At 54.3% G+C, this 16,894-nt stretch overlaps 1 protein-coding gene across 1 annotated transcript in view; it reads right to left on the bottom strand.

The window, feature by feature from the left end:
• Nucleotides 1-16,894, bottom strand: part of LOC148592377 (uncharacterized) — a 74,705-nt gene continuing 57,811 nt past the window's right edge. The window contains exons 4-5 of the mRNA XM_088535112.1: nucleotides 585-659; nucleotides 1-63 (exon numbers count right to left, since the gene is read on the bottom strand). Coding sequence (XP_088391238.1) covers nucleotides 1-63; nucleotides 585-659 — 138 coding nt within the window. The remainder of the gene's footprint in view (nucleotides 64-584; nucleotides 660-16,894) is intronic.

The raw sequence follows: 16,894 nt of genomic DNA on the forward strand, positions 1-16,894 counted from the left end.
CTAAGGTCGGAGTCCTCGGGCCGGGCGCTTCCTGGCAGCAGTCAGGGTGAAAGGCACCGTGGTCTGCAAGGGAAAAGGAGGCATCAGCAGGGCCGAGGAGCGGCTCGGGGGCTCCCGTGGAGCAGAGGCTCTTTGGCGGCTGCGCGGGCTCTTTGGCAGCAGCGCTGCCGTCATTGGTGCCCTGGCAGAGGCTTGGCGTGGCCAGCGCAGCCCAGAGGCCGGCAGAGGGGCTGAGGCAGCAGGTGCCCAGGCCTTGGGCGCTCCTGCGCCCTGTGCAGCTCTGCCCCGGCGCCGCGGCCCGCCAGAGCGCCCGCACACCTGGGCCAGGCTCCCGCGCGGCTGCTCCCCAAAGGCAGCACGGAGCAGCGCCAAGGGGCCGGGCACAGCCCCAGCTCTGCCCGTGCAGCCGGCAGCAGGGGCCATACCTGGGGGCTGCAGCTGGAGCTCTCCCATTCCATGGGTTCTTCTTGGCTAGAGCCGCCCAGGCCATTGGTGTCCATCCCCTGAAAGAGCAGGGGACCTTGGTGGGAACGGTGCATGGGGAAGAGGAAGGACAAGCACATCTAGCAGTTGCGGTTCTATACCTGACTGCTGCCATAATTTAGCCATTCCATGGGCTCAGGAGTGTTGGATGCAGCTCCCCCATCCGTGCAGGGAGTCTGCAAAAGAGAAGGAGGCGTTTGCAGGGCAAGTCCCAGAGCCAGGAAGCTCTGGCCCCAGGGCCGCTCTTCCTGCAGCGGGAAGTCGGACAGTGGGAAGGGGCCGAGCCCAACCCCAGCTCTCCTCATAGAGCCTGCAGCCGGGCAATACCTGGAGGCTGTAGCACGAGCTTTCCCAATCCATTGGTTCTTCATTTTGGATGCAAGCATTCATGAACTGGGTGCCAAGAGTCTGGAAGAGAACAGGAGACTTTGCGGGGGACGGTGATGGTGTCAGCGCTGGCTCTGTGCGCGGGGCCTCATGTCCCCTGCGTGCGCGGGGCAGGCGGTGCACAGAGCCAGGGCGCCAGGCTCAGGCAGCAGCCCCCGAGGCCTTGGCCGCTCCTGGCCCTGGCGCAGCTCTGCCCCAGCACCCAGGCCTGCCAGAGCCCCCTGCCACCTCTGCCACCAGCCCTGCGGCTGCTCTCACGGAGCCAAGCGCCAGCCGTCCCCGTGCAGGCACAGTACCTGTCCACTGCACCACGAGCTCTCCCACTCCATGTCCTCAACTTGATATTTATCCATTTTTTTCATCCCTTAGTTCTGGAAGAGAAAAGGACTCGTTGTCATTTGCATCCCTGAGAGCAGGGGTCTCTGTCCCTGGAGCCTCTTGGCATCTCTGTGCACGGGAGCGATGGGGCCCGGAGCAGGCAGTGCTGGGCCTGCCCGCAGCAGCCTCCTCGCCCCCGGCAGCCCCTTTGGCAGTTGTGGAGCCCAGTGGCAAGTGGAGGAGAGAGAAGGGCCATGTGAGAGGTGTGAGCGCCAAGGGGCGCGCGGTGGCTTTGGGTCCTCCCCTGGGAGGCATCGTGCAGGCTGCCCTGCAGCCCCGCAGCTCCCCTGCATCTTGTGGGCACCACGGGTGGCCCCTGGTGCTGCGCGGCCCTGCTGCTCACCTGGCCTTGCTGCTGCGTGGCCAGCACTGGGGTCACTGTGATGCGCAGCCCTGGGAAGCATCCGTGTTCCCGTGGCGATAACTGCCCCTCTGGGATGTTCCACTGCTGCGTGGGGGGAGGAGGACAGCAGCAGGGGCCAGGGGGGCCGCTGTGAGGAAGGGTCTGCGTGTGCTGGACTCCCCCTGGCACTGATGAGCCTGGCGGCAGAGAGCAGTGCGTGGCCTTGGGCTTGCTGGGTGCCAAGGAGGGCTCCTCACGCAGCCCCATGGTGCTGCTGGCGGCTGCCTGCCCAGAGGCCGGACTCCACTTGGGGCTCTGCTTACACCCCTGCAAGCAGCCTTGAATGCCTTCATCTTTCTTCCCTGCTCCACTCCAGTGCCACTGCGAGGCAGAGCGCAGCTGCTTCGAAGGGGCTGGTGCCAGATGTGAGCAGAGGGCTCTGGGTGGCTCCCAAGCAGCCGCAGGGCTGGTGGCACGGGGAATTGCCGGCAGGCATTTGGCTGCTGCCCTGGGAATGCTGGAGGGGAAGTGTGAAGCAGAGCAGTGTTCCCTGGAGGGAGGCGCGAGCAGAGGGCTGGGCAGCCAGCTCAGCCCCGTGGCTGTGAGGGCAAGTGCTGGGAGCCCCCTTGCCTGCGCGCGTGACGCCTGCAGAGCCCAGGCGTGCGCAGTGCTCCCATCGGCAGGAAAGGCGCTGGGAAGCCCTTGCCCCATGCAGGTTGCTTGCAGAGAAGCTGCGGCTCCTCTACCCCTCCACCTGGGCACAAAGGCCCTTGCAAGCAATGTGTTTATTCTGTGCCCAGCTACTGCCCTCTCTCAGCACTTGTGTTGCCCTGGCGTGTTTGTCAGCGGCTTTACATAATGTGGGTCTCCACTGGGTCCCTTTCTGGGAAGCGGTGTTTGGAGGTGCAGGAGGGATGTGCTGCCTGGAGTCATGCTGAGCAGTGGAGGGGAAGAATCTCATGTGCTCCCTGTTTTCGCCTTTGGTAAAGTCAATGAGATATGGAGAAGGTAACCTCCCCTGCGCCAGAGAAGCTGCTATTGTCTGCAGTGATCAGGTGAAATTCTTAAAAACATACAAGAATGCTTGTTTGTAAAAGGTGGGCTGTGAAATAAGCTGCTCATTCCCATCATCTCCTGTAACATTGTTGTAGGGATGCTGGGAAGCTCAGGCAGTTTGATTTGGTTAAGTGCAGAGTGTGTCCATCAAGAAGTGGCTGGATGGCCAAGCTTAAAGAGTTGCTATCAGAGGTGCTGAATCTAGTTGAAGGCCTTTGGCCAGTGGTGTTTCACTGGGAAGAGTGGAATTAAAGGCAGGGGCAAAGTCTTTAAGATAAAGACAATCAGAGGACAAGATCTAAGGTCTATCATTCAGAGAGTGGTTTATATACATCTAGTTGTAGAAAATGTACAAAAAGCTCCATGATCTGAACAAAGAAGAAAGAATCAAGGACCATGGACCATAAATACATCACCTCAGAAAGCTGAATTGCGTGTTTTAACACAGACTCTGGAGTTACCTGAAGGAAAGTGGGCCAATATCTATGTGACTTGAAATAGACCTTTGGGGTTGTGCATGCACTTGCGGCCATTTGCAAAGAAAGGGGATTGTTCTCTTCACAAGGGAACGATATAATAGGGTAGAGAGATTAACGTTGTTGATAGAGATTTCGTGTACAAATGCTTGCTGAGCAGGAGGTGTGTGAGCACAGAGGTGTGCTCAGCAAGCTGCGCCCAGAGGCCGGCAGGAGCCTGCTCGCACTGTGCGTCAGGACTGCTTGCTGCCGGGTGCGAGCGCAGTGCCCGTTGTGGTCTGTGCAGGGCTGCAGTGGCCTTGCTTGGGAAGCTGCAGCCCTGCTGGCTTGCTGCATATGGCAAAGGGGCCAAAGGAGGCCCTTGCTCCTTGGAGCTGTGAAAGATGAGGATATGGATGAGTGGCTTTTGTTGTGTTTGGAGTGTCTGGAGAGAGGTCAGTTTGTGCCAAAGCTGCTCTCCTCCTTTCCCCTGGATTTGGTGGTCCTGCAGGGCAGGTGCTGCTGGTGCTTTGCTTCCAAGGCCCAGTGTATCCCTATGTTCCAGGCTGCTGGAAGGAGTGAACATCATGCCCTGCTCAGGACACTCGTGGTTCCTTCAGGATGTGAGGCTGCCCTCTTGGTCTGTCTCCCAAAGCAAGAGCCATGCAGAGACGCAGCAGAAGCAGGACATCTTCTCTGGGAGAAGCTGAAGAGAGGGCTAAGGCAGTGAAGCAGGACTGGGGCGAGCACGTGCGTGAGGGCTGGTCCCTGCAGGTGGTCATTGGCCGCAATGAGCCAGGCTGTTGGGCGCACTCAGCTGCTCCCCGTGTGCCGCGCGACTCCCGCTGGGCCTGGCACTGCTGCCTTCCAGCTCATTGGCTGTGGCAGACGGTGCAGCTTGAGATGGAACAGCGCTCTCCCATGACCTTGAGGGACCAGTGTATACTGGTCCTCCATTTGCTATTCCAATGCAAAACTTAATTCAGGGAGTAAATGGAGATGACACGGAGTCAGCCTGCTACTGGCACGTGTCAAGCCACGAATCCATAGCTGATGGAACGATCTTGCATGTAATTAGTTAGAATGCTGGCTCATTTAGCAACCGTCTTTGCATGATTTTTGCAAATAAGGAATTATATTCAGGACAATACGGTATGTAAGTTGTATCTGATGTTCAATAAAAGGTCTCTGGTGCATTACACTGGAGTCCATGCACATCATATGCTGCAAATGGAGCCCAATGTGGGGCATGAACAGGCAGGAAGCTCACGCAGTCTGAACTCATCAGCGCAGTCCAGGTGAACCACGAATGGAGCAGAAAGAGCTGCAGTGTGCACCCATCATGTGAGCGGCCTGGGAACCCTGGGAGGTGGAATGTCTCAAGAGCAGAAACACAGCCTGGATGTGCTGCAGCGCATGGTGTGCAAGCAGAACCGGGAAGTCTCCAGGAAACACCTAACAACTCTGTTAGAATGGATCCAGGATAAGGTACCTATCTTTCTGAAAGAAGGCCCATTCCAGCGAGAGGCGTGGGAAGATCTCGGAAATTGCCTTAAGGAGGCGATGGCAGATGGTGATGCAGCTGCAGTAAAACATGTGACCACCTGGTGGCAGATGATGCTTACCCTGAAGGTGGCGGGAGGCCCCCTCCGAGTGAGAAGAGTGACCAGAAAGAAACACCACCACCGTGAGCACCACCATATGAGGGGGTGGCTGACCCCCCAAGTGATGATCCGTTTGACCTTAGCTCTGAGGGCTTGGAGGAAGAACAACAGCTTCAAGCGTGGTGGAGACCTGTGACCTTCACCCACGACCAGGTCCTCAGCACAGTCATCACTAACGCACGGACAGTGGCGGATGTCACCATTGAGAAGGTTTACCCCATTGTAGCCCTGCAAATTAACACCAACGAATCTGTGCTCTAAACACCCACGTCCCTCTCTCCCCCCCATTCCCTGGACCACTGAATGTGGGCAAGTGTGTCTGATAAAAAATGCTAAAGAACGGCAATTGATAGATTTAGAAGCCTGTGTTTTAGTATCAGAGCTGGAGTTCATATGCGAAGATGATGCCCTTAAGGCGAGCAAAGTTTGCCTTGATACCAAGGAGGGCGTGTGCCATTTTGAGATCAATCCATAGAGTAATAATAAAACAGCACTAGCTTATGCAGGGAAAGGATGTGTGTGTTGTAGACCAATGTGTAAATGCTTGCTAATTAATTAATGAAATTTATGACCAGACTGTGTTTAATGACTCTAATACGTTTGCTTGCAATGTAGTTATTGTAGTTATCCTGGTGCTGTTTATTTGCGGCTGACTAAAGACGACTTTGTGGTATTAAATAGGAAATTCTTATGGATGCATGCGCTCTGGCTGATTATTTAAATGAGATACATTATACACCTGCACGACATAAGCTGTTACGTTCCCTCTCTCAAACTGCATTGCAGCCAAGGATCCCATGTGTTCCTGTTCCCGTTAAAGGTGCACATACATTGTTTCTGGACGGATCAGGGAAAACACATAGAGCTCTGGTTGTATGGAGACAAACAGATTCGTTATACTGGCAATCATCTATTTTAATGTTTGAAGGATCCACATAAACTGTTGAACTATCAGCGGCCTTGCATGCCACTGAATTGCTTTCACCTGGACCACTCAATGTTGTTGCAGATTCTGCATATGTTGTAGGTATTGCTCAACACATTGAAGATGCAATGATAAAAGAGGTCACTAACAAACAACTTTTTCCCTTGCTGCTGAAATTAGCTACGTTGCTTTAAAATCGTGTACGTTTATATTTTAAAACGGATATACGGTTCCATACTACTCTACCAGGAGCAATAACTGAAAGAAATGCTATGGCAGCAGTACTGCCATGCAGTTTTGAGCAAGCCCAATTATCTCACGACTTCTTTCATCAAAAGGCCTCTTCCTTGCATAAACAATTTCCACTGTCCCAAAAGCAAGCCTGGAAATTGTCCATGCATGCCCTGACTGTCAACGTATTACACCAGTATCATCACATACAGGAGTGAACCCTTGAGGTTTACAAGCTAATGAGTTGTGGCAGAGCGATATCACACATATATGGACATGGGGCAGACTGCATTATGTGCATGTTAGCGTGGAAACCTTCTCAGGGGGTCTGGTAGCCTCTGCATATACAGGAGAAGAGGCACACTTTGTGAAACACCACTGATTTTTTGCTGCTATGGGCCCTCTGAAAAGAATAAAAAATGATAATGGCCTTGCTTATGTTTTACAAACGATATCTACTTTACTACAACACTGAGGTATACAACATGTTACTGGTATCCTGCATTCTCTCACTGGAAAAGCCATTATCGAATGTGTCAATGGGACTCTCAAGGCTACGATAAATAAACAAAAAAGAAGGAATCCTATGGACCATGTTACTCCACAGGAACAGTTAGGCAAAGCATTATAAGTACTTAATTTTTTGAATCGTTCTGATCGTCAGTTATTTGCAACAGCAGCTGCCCAACAATTTGGGTGAGTCCCTCCATTTGTGGCTCAACCAAAGGTATGGTATAAAGAATGTGGGGAGTCGCAATGGATCAGCCCCATAGAACTAATAACGTGTGGAAGGGGATATGCATGTGTTCTTCTTCCCACAGGTCCTCCCTGGTTACCAGCAAAAACTGTAAAGCCTTACTTGACGACAGAGGAGTCACAGCCACAGGAGAATTGCAGCCAAGCACAGGAGTCGAAAACCAATGAGCCATTGGAGTGAATCATGGATCATTTTTCAACATTTGGTGCAGTAGGGAATAGATGTGGTGATGTTTGCAGTTTTATTCTGTTATGTACATTGATCTTAACCTGTATAATTAACAGCTTATGCTTTTATGTATGTGCATTGATCTCAACCTATATAATTAGTAGTTTATGCTTTTAACCTGTATGATTAATATGGATATCCAATATAGAATATTATGGATGTTTTTATGTGTGATGAGTATACCTATAACCTTCACACAAATTTACTGGATTCATAGTGGGATCTATCCTCTCCAATTGAGATGGCATATGGATTAAAAAAAAAAAAAAGAAAAATGTTCTCAATTATTGACTAATAGCAACCATTCTGAGGCTAATTTGAGCATTCTTCACACTCAGAAGGTTATGATATGCATTTCACATCCATGCATTTTTTTTTATTAGTACATAATCTGAGTATCACAAATTGTAATTTTTTTTTTTTGTGTAACAAGTAAGTATTAATCATAAAAAAGCAAAGAATGTGTATATGAATAAATATTATTATTCATATGAAGCATATATATTATGAATAGATATATTTTATATACATGGACAAATATAATTACTAATATAAACATATACATTATGAATAAATTTTATTATTAACATGAAACATATATTACGAATATATATGTAGGAATATATAGATAAATATAACTATTAATATAAAACATATATACTATGAATATATATACTTAATGAGTATGAAGATATATATATATATATAAAAATGCAAGTGTACATATATAAATAAGGTATATATATATATATATGGGTATGTATATGGAGATATGAGAAAATATATATGAAAATATATATATTCATATATATGTAAATCATATATGAATAGATATGAATATGTATGTGAATATATACGAATAAATAGAATTACTCATATACATGAAATATGCAGGCCTAGATGAGAAGACTGCAAAAGGCTGAAGCCCAAATCAGGGCAGCTCCTTTTGTCAGCGGCCTGGCTAAACAAAACAGGGGGAGCCGTGGCAGACGGTGCAGCTTGAGATGGAACAGCGCTCTCCCATGACCTTGAAGGACCAGTGAATACTGGACCTCCCTTCGCTGTTCCCATGCAAAACTTACTGCAGGGAGTAATTGGAGATGGCACGGAGCCAGCTGATTACTGGCATCTGCAAGGCCACAAATGCATAGCTGATGGGATAACCTTGCATGTAATTAGTTAGACTGTTGGCTCATTTAACAACCATCTTCACGTGCTTTTTGCAAATAAGGAATTATATCGAGGACAGTACGGTATATAAGTTGTATTTGATGCTCAAGAGAAGGTCTTTGGTACATTGCACTGCGTCATATGCTGCAATCTGCCAACATCCTCCTTCTCTTCCTCCTTACATGTCTGGTTTTGCCAGACACCACACTCTCATTCCCAACTCCATAAGGGAGCAAGAAACTCCACTGCCTGGCATTGGAATGGATACACATTTCTACCAAAGAAACATTGTTCCTTTCTGGGTGTGACTTCAGAAGTTCCCTTCGTGTCCAGAGAGTGATGGAACAAATGAAAGGAAGGAATGGAAAGAAGAGTAATGAAAGTAATGGAAAAAAGGGAAGAAAAACAGAATAATAATAAAAAAGGATACAAATAAAAAAAAGAAAATAATGAGAAAAAGAAAGGAAAAGAGAATGGAAAATAGAAAGGAAAAGAGAACGAGAACAAGAATGAGAAAAAGAACGGAAAAGAGAAAGGGAAAGAGAAGGAGAAAGAGAAGGAGAAAGAGAAAGAGAAAGAGAATGAGAAAGAGAAAGAGAAAGAAAAGAAGAAAAAGTAAAAGAGAAAGGAAGAGAAAGAGAAAAAGAAAAAGAAAAAGGAATGGAGAAAAAGAATGAGCAACCCTAGTTAAATATGAGAGTTTTTATAATAATCTATGACCAAATACGTGCTCAAAACTGCCGTGCATCAATTTCCTTCTGGCATCCAGACTGAGGAGTGAACAGCAGCAGACGGTCACAGTGACCCAGACTCTTGTGTCCACTCGTCTGGTCAACATCGGAAGGGCCCCAAGGGCCTGGGAGGCCGTTTCACCTCTCCCGGGCTCTCCAGAGCCAGGAGCCCAGAGCCGACCAGATCCATACGGAAGGTGATCGTGTGATTAAGGACCTCGAGCTTCTCTCTTATGAGGAAAGACTAAGCGAGAAGAATGAGACGAGATCTTCTCCACATGGACAGCTAGGTTAGAATGTATAGAGGATGGGGCAAACGTGTTCTCTGTGGTGCTGAGGGAAGGACACCTTCCCCCTGCATGTGGACACCTGGGCGGCTGCTGCACGCAGGGCCCAGCTGCACCCTGGGGACAAAGGTGCCTCTGGAAGCTGGTGCAGGGCAGAGAGCAGCTGTGGGAGACGCTCTGCCCTCGTGCGGCCCTGCAGCGCGGGGCCCTGCTCTTGGCAGCTCCTGCCTTCTCTGCGTGGCAGGGAGCTTGCAGCTTGCTTTGCTGCGCTCTGAGCCCTGCGCACAGGGAGGGCCCCTTGGCAAGGGCAGCTCCTCCGGCCCAGCGCTCACATGCAGTGCTCAGCACGGGCCTTCCTGGAGCTCTTTGTGCTGGAAATGGCAGGCGGCTCAGGCCACGGAAAGGCTGGGAAGGGCTGTAGGCAGCGCAAGGACAGGAGTGTCACAAATTGAGCAGAGCAAATGGCCCCTGCACAGGAAATGCCAGAGTCACTGTGGAGCTGGAGGACCTTCCTTGGTGACCTGGTCCCTGTTTCCGAGGCTGCCGAGGGACAGAGCAGCCTCCATCGTGGTCCCCAGCACGGGGCCCTTCCTGGCAGCAGCCCATTTCTGCACCAGCTGCCTCCAGGGACACTGCCCCCGTGACGCAGTCCCTGAGCGTGTCACAGCCCTGCGGGGCCCTGTGTCCCCCAGGGGCTCGGGGAGCTCGGCCCTGCATCTCCAGGCCCCGTGTCCCTGGGGCGCGACAGCTTCCCTTTGGCTGTGGCTTGGGCACTGCGGAGACACATTGTGTGCGGCACCTGGAGAGTTGAGAGCTGCCCCGCAGTGGGGCTGGGGGTTCTTCCCCTTTAGGCATCCCCAGGGCCACTTATGAATGAAGGTCCCAGAGGGACCTTTTTGCTGTCCCTCCCCTGCCCCTGGTGTGTGAAATCCTGGGGCTTCACACACACCTGCAGTGGGGATGGTTTTTGTGCCTGAGCTTGCTTGGAAACAACATGCAACATGTGAACAATGATACAGGAATATATATTTAAACAACAACAACAACAAGAACAACAACAGTAACAAGAATAACATTAACAACAATAATATAAAAAGAATATCAACAGTATAAACAAGAACAAATTGTAGTATATAGCTATCTGAAGAAAAATCCGGAAAAGACGTGATGAACTAATTCCATCTTCCTCAGCACTTCCTGGCAGCAGCCAGAGTGAAGGGGAGCTTGGTCTGCAAGGGAAAAGGAGGCATCAGCAGGGCCGAGGAGCGGCTCGGGGGCTCCCGTGGAGCAGAGGCTCTTTGGCGGCTGCGCGGGCTCTTTGGCAGCAGCGCTGCCGTCATTGGTGCCCTGGCAGAGGCTTGGCGTGGCCAGCGCAGCCCAGAGGCCGGCAGAGGGGCTGAGGCAGCAGGTGCCCAGGCCTTGGGCGCTCCTGCGCCCTGTGCAGCTCTGCCCCGGCGCCGCGGCCCGCCAGAGCGCCCGCACACCTGGGCCAGGCTCCCGCGCGGCTGCTCCCCAAAGGCAGCGCGGAGCAGCGCCAAGGGGCCGGGCACAGCCCCAGCTCTGCCCGTGCAGCCGGCAGCAGGGACCATACCTGGGGGCTGCAGCCGGAGCTCTCCCAGTCCATGGGCTCCTCCTGGCTGCAGCTGCCCAGGCCACTGCTCCCCATCATCTAGAAGTGAGCAAGAGACCTTGGTGGGGACAGTGCTTGGGGAAGACAAAGGAAAAGCGCGTGCAGGGGATGCAGGGGCTGTACCTGGCTGCTGCCATAACTGAGCCACTCCATCGGCTCCGACCCATTCCATGCCAGCCCCCCATCCATATGTGGAGCCTGTAAGAGAGAAGGAAGTATTTGCAGGACAGGTCACAGAGCTGGGTGTCTCTGGCCCGGTTCCTCTTGCAGCGGGAAGCAGGAAAGTGGGAAGGGGCCGGGCTGAGCCCCATTTTTCCCTGTTCAGCTGGAAGAAGGGGCAATACCTGGAGGCTGCAGGTCGAGGTCTCCCAATCCATGGGTTCCTCGTCGTTGTAGCCGACAAGATTGCCGGTGCTCGGATTCTGGAAGAGAGCAGGAGAGCTTGTGGGGACGGTCATGGTTGCAGCACTGGCTCTGTGCGCAGGGTCTCATGTCCCCTGCGTGCGGGGTCTCATGTCCCCTGGGGCAGGCGGTGCACAGAGCCAGGGCGCCAGGCTCAGGCAGCAGCCCCCGAGGCCTTGGCCGCTCCTGGCCCTGGCGCAACTCTGCCCCAGCACCCAGGCCTGCCAGAGCCCCCTGCCACCTCTGCCACCAGCCCTGCGGCTGCTCTCGCAGAGCCAAACGCCAGCCGTCCCCATTCAGCCTCTGCCTGTACACACAGTACCTGCACTGAGCTCTCCCATTCCATCTCTTCCACTGAGTTATCCATTTTTCTTCAGTCTCCAGAGACTGAAAGAAAAAAGGAGTCATTGTCATTTGCAGCCCTGAGAGCAGGGGTCTCTGTCCCAGGAGCCTCTTGGAGTCTCCATGCGCGGGAGCGGTGGAACAAGGAGCAGGCAGTGCTGGGCCAGCCCGCAGCAGCCTCGTTGCCCCCAGCAGTCCCTTTGGCTGACGGGGAGCCCAGTGCCAAGTGGAGGAGAGAAAAGGGCAATGTGAGAGGTGTGAGTGCCAAGTGTCGCGCGGTGGCTTTGGGGCCTCCCCTGGGAGGCATCGCGCAGGCTGCCCTGCAGCCCCACAGCTCCCCTGCATCTTGTGGGCACCACGGGTGGCCCCTGGTGCTGTGTGGCCCTGCTGCTCACCTGGCCTTGCTGCTGCGTGGCCAGCACTGGGGCCACTGTGAGGCGCAGCGCTGGGAAGCTTCCGTGTTCCCGTGGCGATAACTGCCCCTCTGGGATGTTCCACTGCTGCGTGGGGGGAGGAGGGCAGCGGCAGGGGCCAGGGGGGCCGCTGTGAGGAAGGGTCTGCGTGTGCTGGACTCCCCCTGGCACTACTGAGCCTGGCGGCAGAGAGCAGTGCGTGGCCTTGGGCTTGCTGGGTGCCAAGGAGGGCTCCTCACGCAGCCCCATGGTGCTGCTGGCGGCTGCCTGCCCAGAGGCTGGGCTCCCCTTGGGGCTCTGCTTCCACCCCTGCAAGCAGCCTTGAATGCCTTCATCTTTCTTCCCTGCTCCACTCCTGCCCTTACAGCCTGATGGACTCAAGACAGCTTTCTTTTCCATGGTATAGACATGTTCCTTGGCAGTGCAATGAGTGCGAAGGGCAGTTGTGCCCAGGGCCGGGTGTGCGTGTCCTCAGCAGAGCCCTTGTGAGTTGGTGGTGGCCTGGGAGCCCCTGGTGTGCTGCTGGGCTCCTTCTCTTGTCCTGCCATGCACCTTGCAGGCGCCATGTGCTGTGGCTGAGAGCAGCCTTGGTGCAGCTCCTGCACTGCTGCCCCTGCCACGTCTTCCTAGGGCTGTAGAGGGCAGAGCAGGCACAAATGTGCCCTCAGCAGCAGGAGGGACCTGCAGCTGCTGCAGCTCTGCCCAGCACTGGGCTACAATGCTCACTTGCTAACAGAGGTGAATTCCTGGCCCTTGCGTAAGGATGGGAAAGTCAAGAGCAGATGGAGCAGGAGATCTCCCCGGTGCTGTCAGGTGTTTACCTCACACAGAAGAAAGTCCTCCAAAAGCAAGCAGCGCAACCCCTGCCACCAAAGTGCTGGAGCCCGGAGGAGCATCTTGCTTCTGGCCAAGCTTGCTTGCTGGCATGCCGCAGTGCCCCTGCGAGGCAGAGCGCAGCTGCTGGGAAGGGGCTGGCACCAGAGGTGCGCGGAGGGCTCTGGGTGCTGGTGGCGCAAGGAATTGCCGGCAGGCATTTGTCTGCTGCCCTGGGAATGCTGGAGTGGAAGTGTGAAGCAGAGCAGTGTTCCCTGCAGGGAGGCGCGAGCAGAGGGCTGGGCAACCAGCTCAGCCCCGTGGCTGTGAGGGCAAGTGCTGGGAGCCCCCTCACCTGCACGCGTGACGCCTGCAGAGCCCAGGTGTGCGCAGTGCCTCCACTGGCAGAAAAGGCGCTGGGAAGCCCTTTCCCCACGCAGGCTTCTTGCAACGAAGCTACAGCTCGTCTGCCTCGCGGCTTGGCCACCAGGGCTCTCTTGGACAGTCCCCTCTCTGGGAAGGTGCTTTGCAGCTGCTTGAAGGGACAGGCTGCCTGGAATCCTGCTGACCCCTGGAGGGGAAGGGATCTCTCCTGCTTCCTGGCCTCCATTCAGGGTGATTTTTCAACACTGCAATACAAGGTCTGGTTGTGGGTGGTTGGGGTGAATCGAGGGGCTCCTACACACCTTTGGGTCTGCTCTGCGCATCTTGCTCAGAGCTTTGTCGCATGGATAGGAACAGGTGACCTGAATGTTCGCTTGCTGCTTCAACTTCTCTCCATGCTCTGGAAGTCTGGACATTGCTGGCAGGATGATAGGTGGAAGTTTTGTTCTTGGCTTACTCAGCTTGGATTCTCCCAGAGGAGTTGTCCTTCCTTCTGGCCTTTCATGGTCCTGCCTCGCATTGCTCCCCTCCCTGGGAATGGGCTCTTTTGCCACCCGCCTTGCCCAGTTCCCTGCTGAAGATGCTGCAGTCAGCAGCTGGCCAGGCTGCTCTCCTGGGTGCTGCACTAGCACCCTCTCTGCAGTGCTTTCTGCTGAGCTGTTTTGTAAGGGTCTTCCTTGGAAGAGTGGATGTCACTGTTCCAAATCCTTCTGCAGGCTTTCCAGATCATCACTGACAAAGGTCTCAGCATGCATGTGTAAATCTGAGCGGAGCTTGCTAAAGGAGCTGAGTTGCCAACTCTCAGGAAAAGGCAAGTTGGATGGAGCAGGAGATCTCCCCAGTGCTGGAGGAGGTGCCGATGTCTGAGCAGGCAGGAATAGAGGCATGGAAAAGCAGGGCTTTAAAGGAAGCTGCTCATTCCCTTGGTTGCCCCTAAAACTCCTAGGGAAGATCAGCAAGTGTGCTTCAGATGAGTGGACAGTGTGTGGTTGGAGAACTGTGTGGATTGCAGAGCTCAGAGGGTTGTGCTAATCGGTGCTGAGTCTAGTTGGAGGCCTGTGGCTAGTGGTGTCCCCCAGGGTGTCAGTGCTGGGTCCGGTGCTATTCACCTATTTCCTCACTGCCTTGCAAAAGGTGACAGAGTGTCCCCTCAGCAAGTTTGCACATGAGACAAAGCTGGGCGCACTGGCCGACACGCCAGAGAGCTGCGCTGCCTTTGAGAGGGACCTGCAGAGGCAGGAGAGCTGAGCAGAGAGGAACCTCCTGAGACTGAAGAAAGGCAAGTGCAGGGTCCTGCACTGGGGGAGGAAATACCTTGAGACTCCAGTACAGATTATGGGTGGAGCTGCTAGAAAGTATCAAGAGGTACAAACAGCTGAGGGGAGGATGTAAAAAGGACAGGGCCAAACTCTTCTCAGTGACACCCAGCAACAGCTCAAGGGCTAAAGAGTACAAATTGCAACACGGTTTCAATGGGTACAAATTGCAACACACTTTCAATGTGCATATGAGGAAGAGCTTTTTGACAGTTAGGGTGACAGAGCACTGGAAGCGGGTGTCCAGCGAGGTTGTGCAGGCTCCTCTTTGGAGATCTTCCAAACCCTCCTGGGTGTGATCCTGTGCAACGCGCTGTAGGAGTCCCTGCTTGTGCAGGAGGGAGTTGGACTGATGATCTCGAGAGGTCCCTTCCAACGTCAACCCCTGTGTGACTGTGTGACTCGGGAGGGCTCCGCGGGCACCCAAGGCGGCAGTGATGTTGGAAGGGCAGCGGTGGGGTTTTGTCAGGCCGTAAGGCCTCTTCTCCTGTAGCAGCGAGTTGTCACCATGAGCAGCTGGCAGATGGCCCTGCAGACGGCAGAGGGACAGAGCAGCCTCCATTGTGGTCCCCAGCCCGGGGCCCTTCCTGGCAGCAGCCCATTTCTGCACCAGCTTCCTTCAGGGACACTGCCCCCCGTGACGTGGTCCCTGAGCGTGTCCCAGCCCTTCAGGGCCCTGTGTCCCCCAGGGGCTTGTGGAGTTCAGCCCTGCATCTCCAGGCCCCGTGTCCCTGGGGTGCGACAGCTTCCCTTTGCCTGTGGCTTGGGCACTGCAGGGACATGTTGTGTGCGGCACCCGGAGAGTTGAGAGCTGCCCCACAGTGGGACTGGGGCTTCTTCCCCTTTGCTCATCCCCAGGGCCACGTGTGAAGGGAAGTGCCGGAAGGAATTTTTTGCTGCCTGTACCCTGCACCTGGTGCACACAGGGCTCCACACAGACACGTGCAGTGGGGATGCCTTTTGTGCCTGAGCTCGCTTGGAAAAAATACGCAACATATGAACAATGATACAGGAATATATATTTAAACAACAACAAAAAAGAATAACAATAACAACAATAACAACAATAACGACAACAACAACAGTAACAACATTATCAAAAATAATATAAACAATATCAACAACTAAGAACTGTGACACTACATAGAAAAAAATCCACAAAAGAGTCCAGGGCCGGAGTCCTCATGCCCAGCGCTTCCAGGCAGCAGCCAGAGTGAAGGGGAGCTTGGTCTGCAAGGGAAAAGGAGGCATCAGCAGGGCCGAGGAGCGGCTCGGGGGCTCCCGTGGAGCAGAGGCTCTTTGGCGGCTGCGCGGGCTCTTTGGCAGCAGCGCTGCCGTCATTGGTGCCCTGGCAGAGGCTTGGCGTGGCCAGCGCAGCCCAGAGGCCGGCAGAGGGGCTGAGGCAGCAGGTGCCCAGGCCTTGGGCGCTCCTGCGCCCTGTGCAGCTCTGCCCCGGCGCCGCGGCCCGCCAGAGCGCCCGCACACCTGGGCCAGGCTCCCGCGCGGCTGCTCCCCAAAGGCAGCGCGGAGCAGCGCCAAGGGGCCGGGCACAGCCCCAGCTCTGCCCGTGCAGCCGGCAGCAGGGACCATACCTGGGGGCTGCAGCCGGAGCTCTCCCAATCCATGGGCTCCTCTGTGCTGCAGCCGACTAGGCCGCTGCTCCCCATCATCTGGAAGAGAGCAGGAGACCTTGGTGGGGACAGTGTGTGGGGAAGAGGAAGGATAAGGGAAACCTCTGGCTGCAAGGACTTTACCTGGCTGCTACCAGAACTGAGCCACTCCATTGGCTCTGGCTGGTGCCCTGCAGAGCTCCCATTCATGCATGCAGCCTGCAAGACAGCAAGAGACCTTTGCAGCGCAGGTCCCAGAGCTGGCGGTCCCTGGTCCCAGGACCTTTCTTCTTGATTTGGGAAACAGGAAAGTGGCAAGGGGCCAGGCCCAGGCCCAGCTCTCCTCATGCTGCCAGAAGCAGGGGCAATACCTGGATGCCACAGCTGGAGCTCTCCCACTCCATAGGCTCCTCCTCGCAACACGGGCTGCTGGCAGGAGGGCGCTGGGCTGGGGCTGAGGTGTGCGGGGGAAGAGGGGCTACGTGTCCTGGTACCTGCCCGTGCTGCACTTGATCCCCTAACCTAGAGCTAAGCGCTCAGCTCTTGGGAGTTTGTTCACTTGCTGGGAAGTTCAACCAAACCTGCTTTCCACCCCTGTATTTGGCTGTTTCCCAAGCTGCTTCCGAAGGGGAGAAAAGACCCCCCCTGCTCTGCACAGGTGCCCAGGATGCAGTGTCCCTGTCCCCTGCGCCGCGGGGCTGCACTGCCCCAGGGAGCAGCTCCTGTCCTGCGCACCGGCCTCCCTGATGCCGCCGTGAGCAGCACAGGAACAGGCGCACGGCTTAGAGATCCTCCGCTAAAAGCCAAGTGGCCTCTCAACACATGGCCAAACTCTCATGCCATAATTTAACTCTTTGTGTGCTGCTGAATTGCTGCTGGAACCAAAGCA

Source organism: Tinamus guttatus, unplaced genomic scaffold (genome assembly GCF_059628265.1).
Source record: "Tinamus guttatus ecotype Peru unplaced genomic scaffold, ASM5962826v1 Tinamus_guttatus_pri_ptg000616l, whole genome shotgun sequence".
Lineage (NCBI taxonomy): Eukaryota > Metazoa > Chordata > Aves > Tinamiformes > Tinamidae > Tinamus > Tinamus guttatus.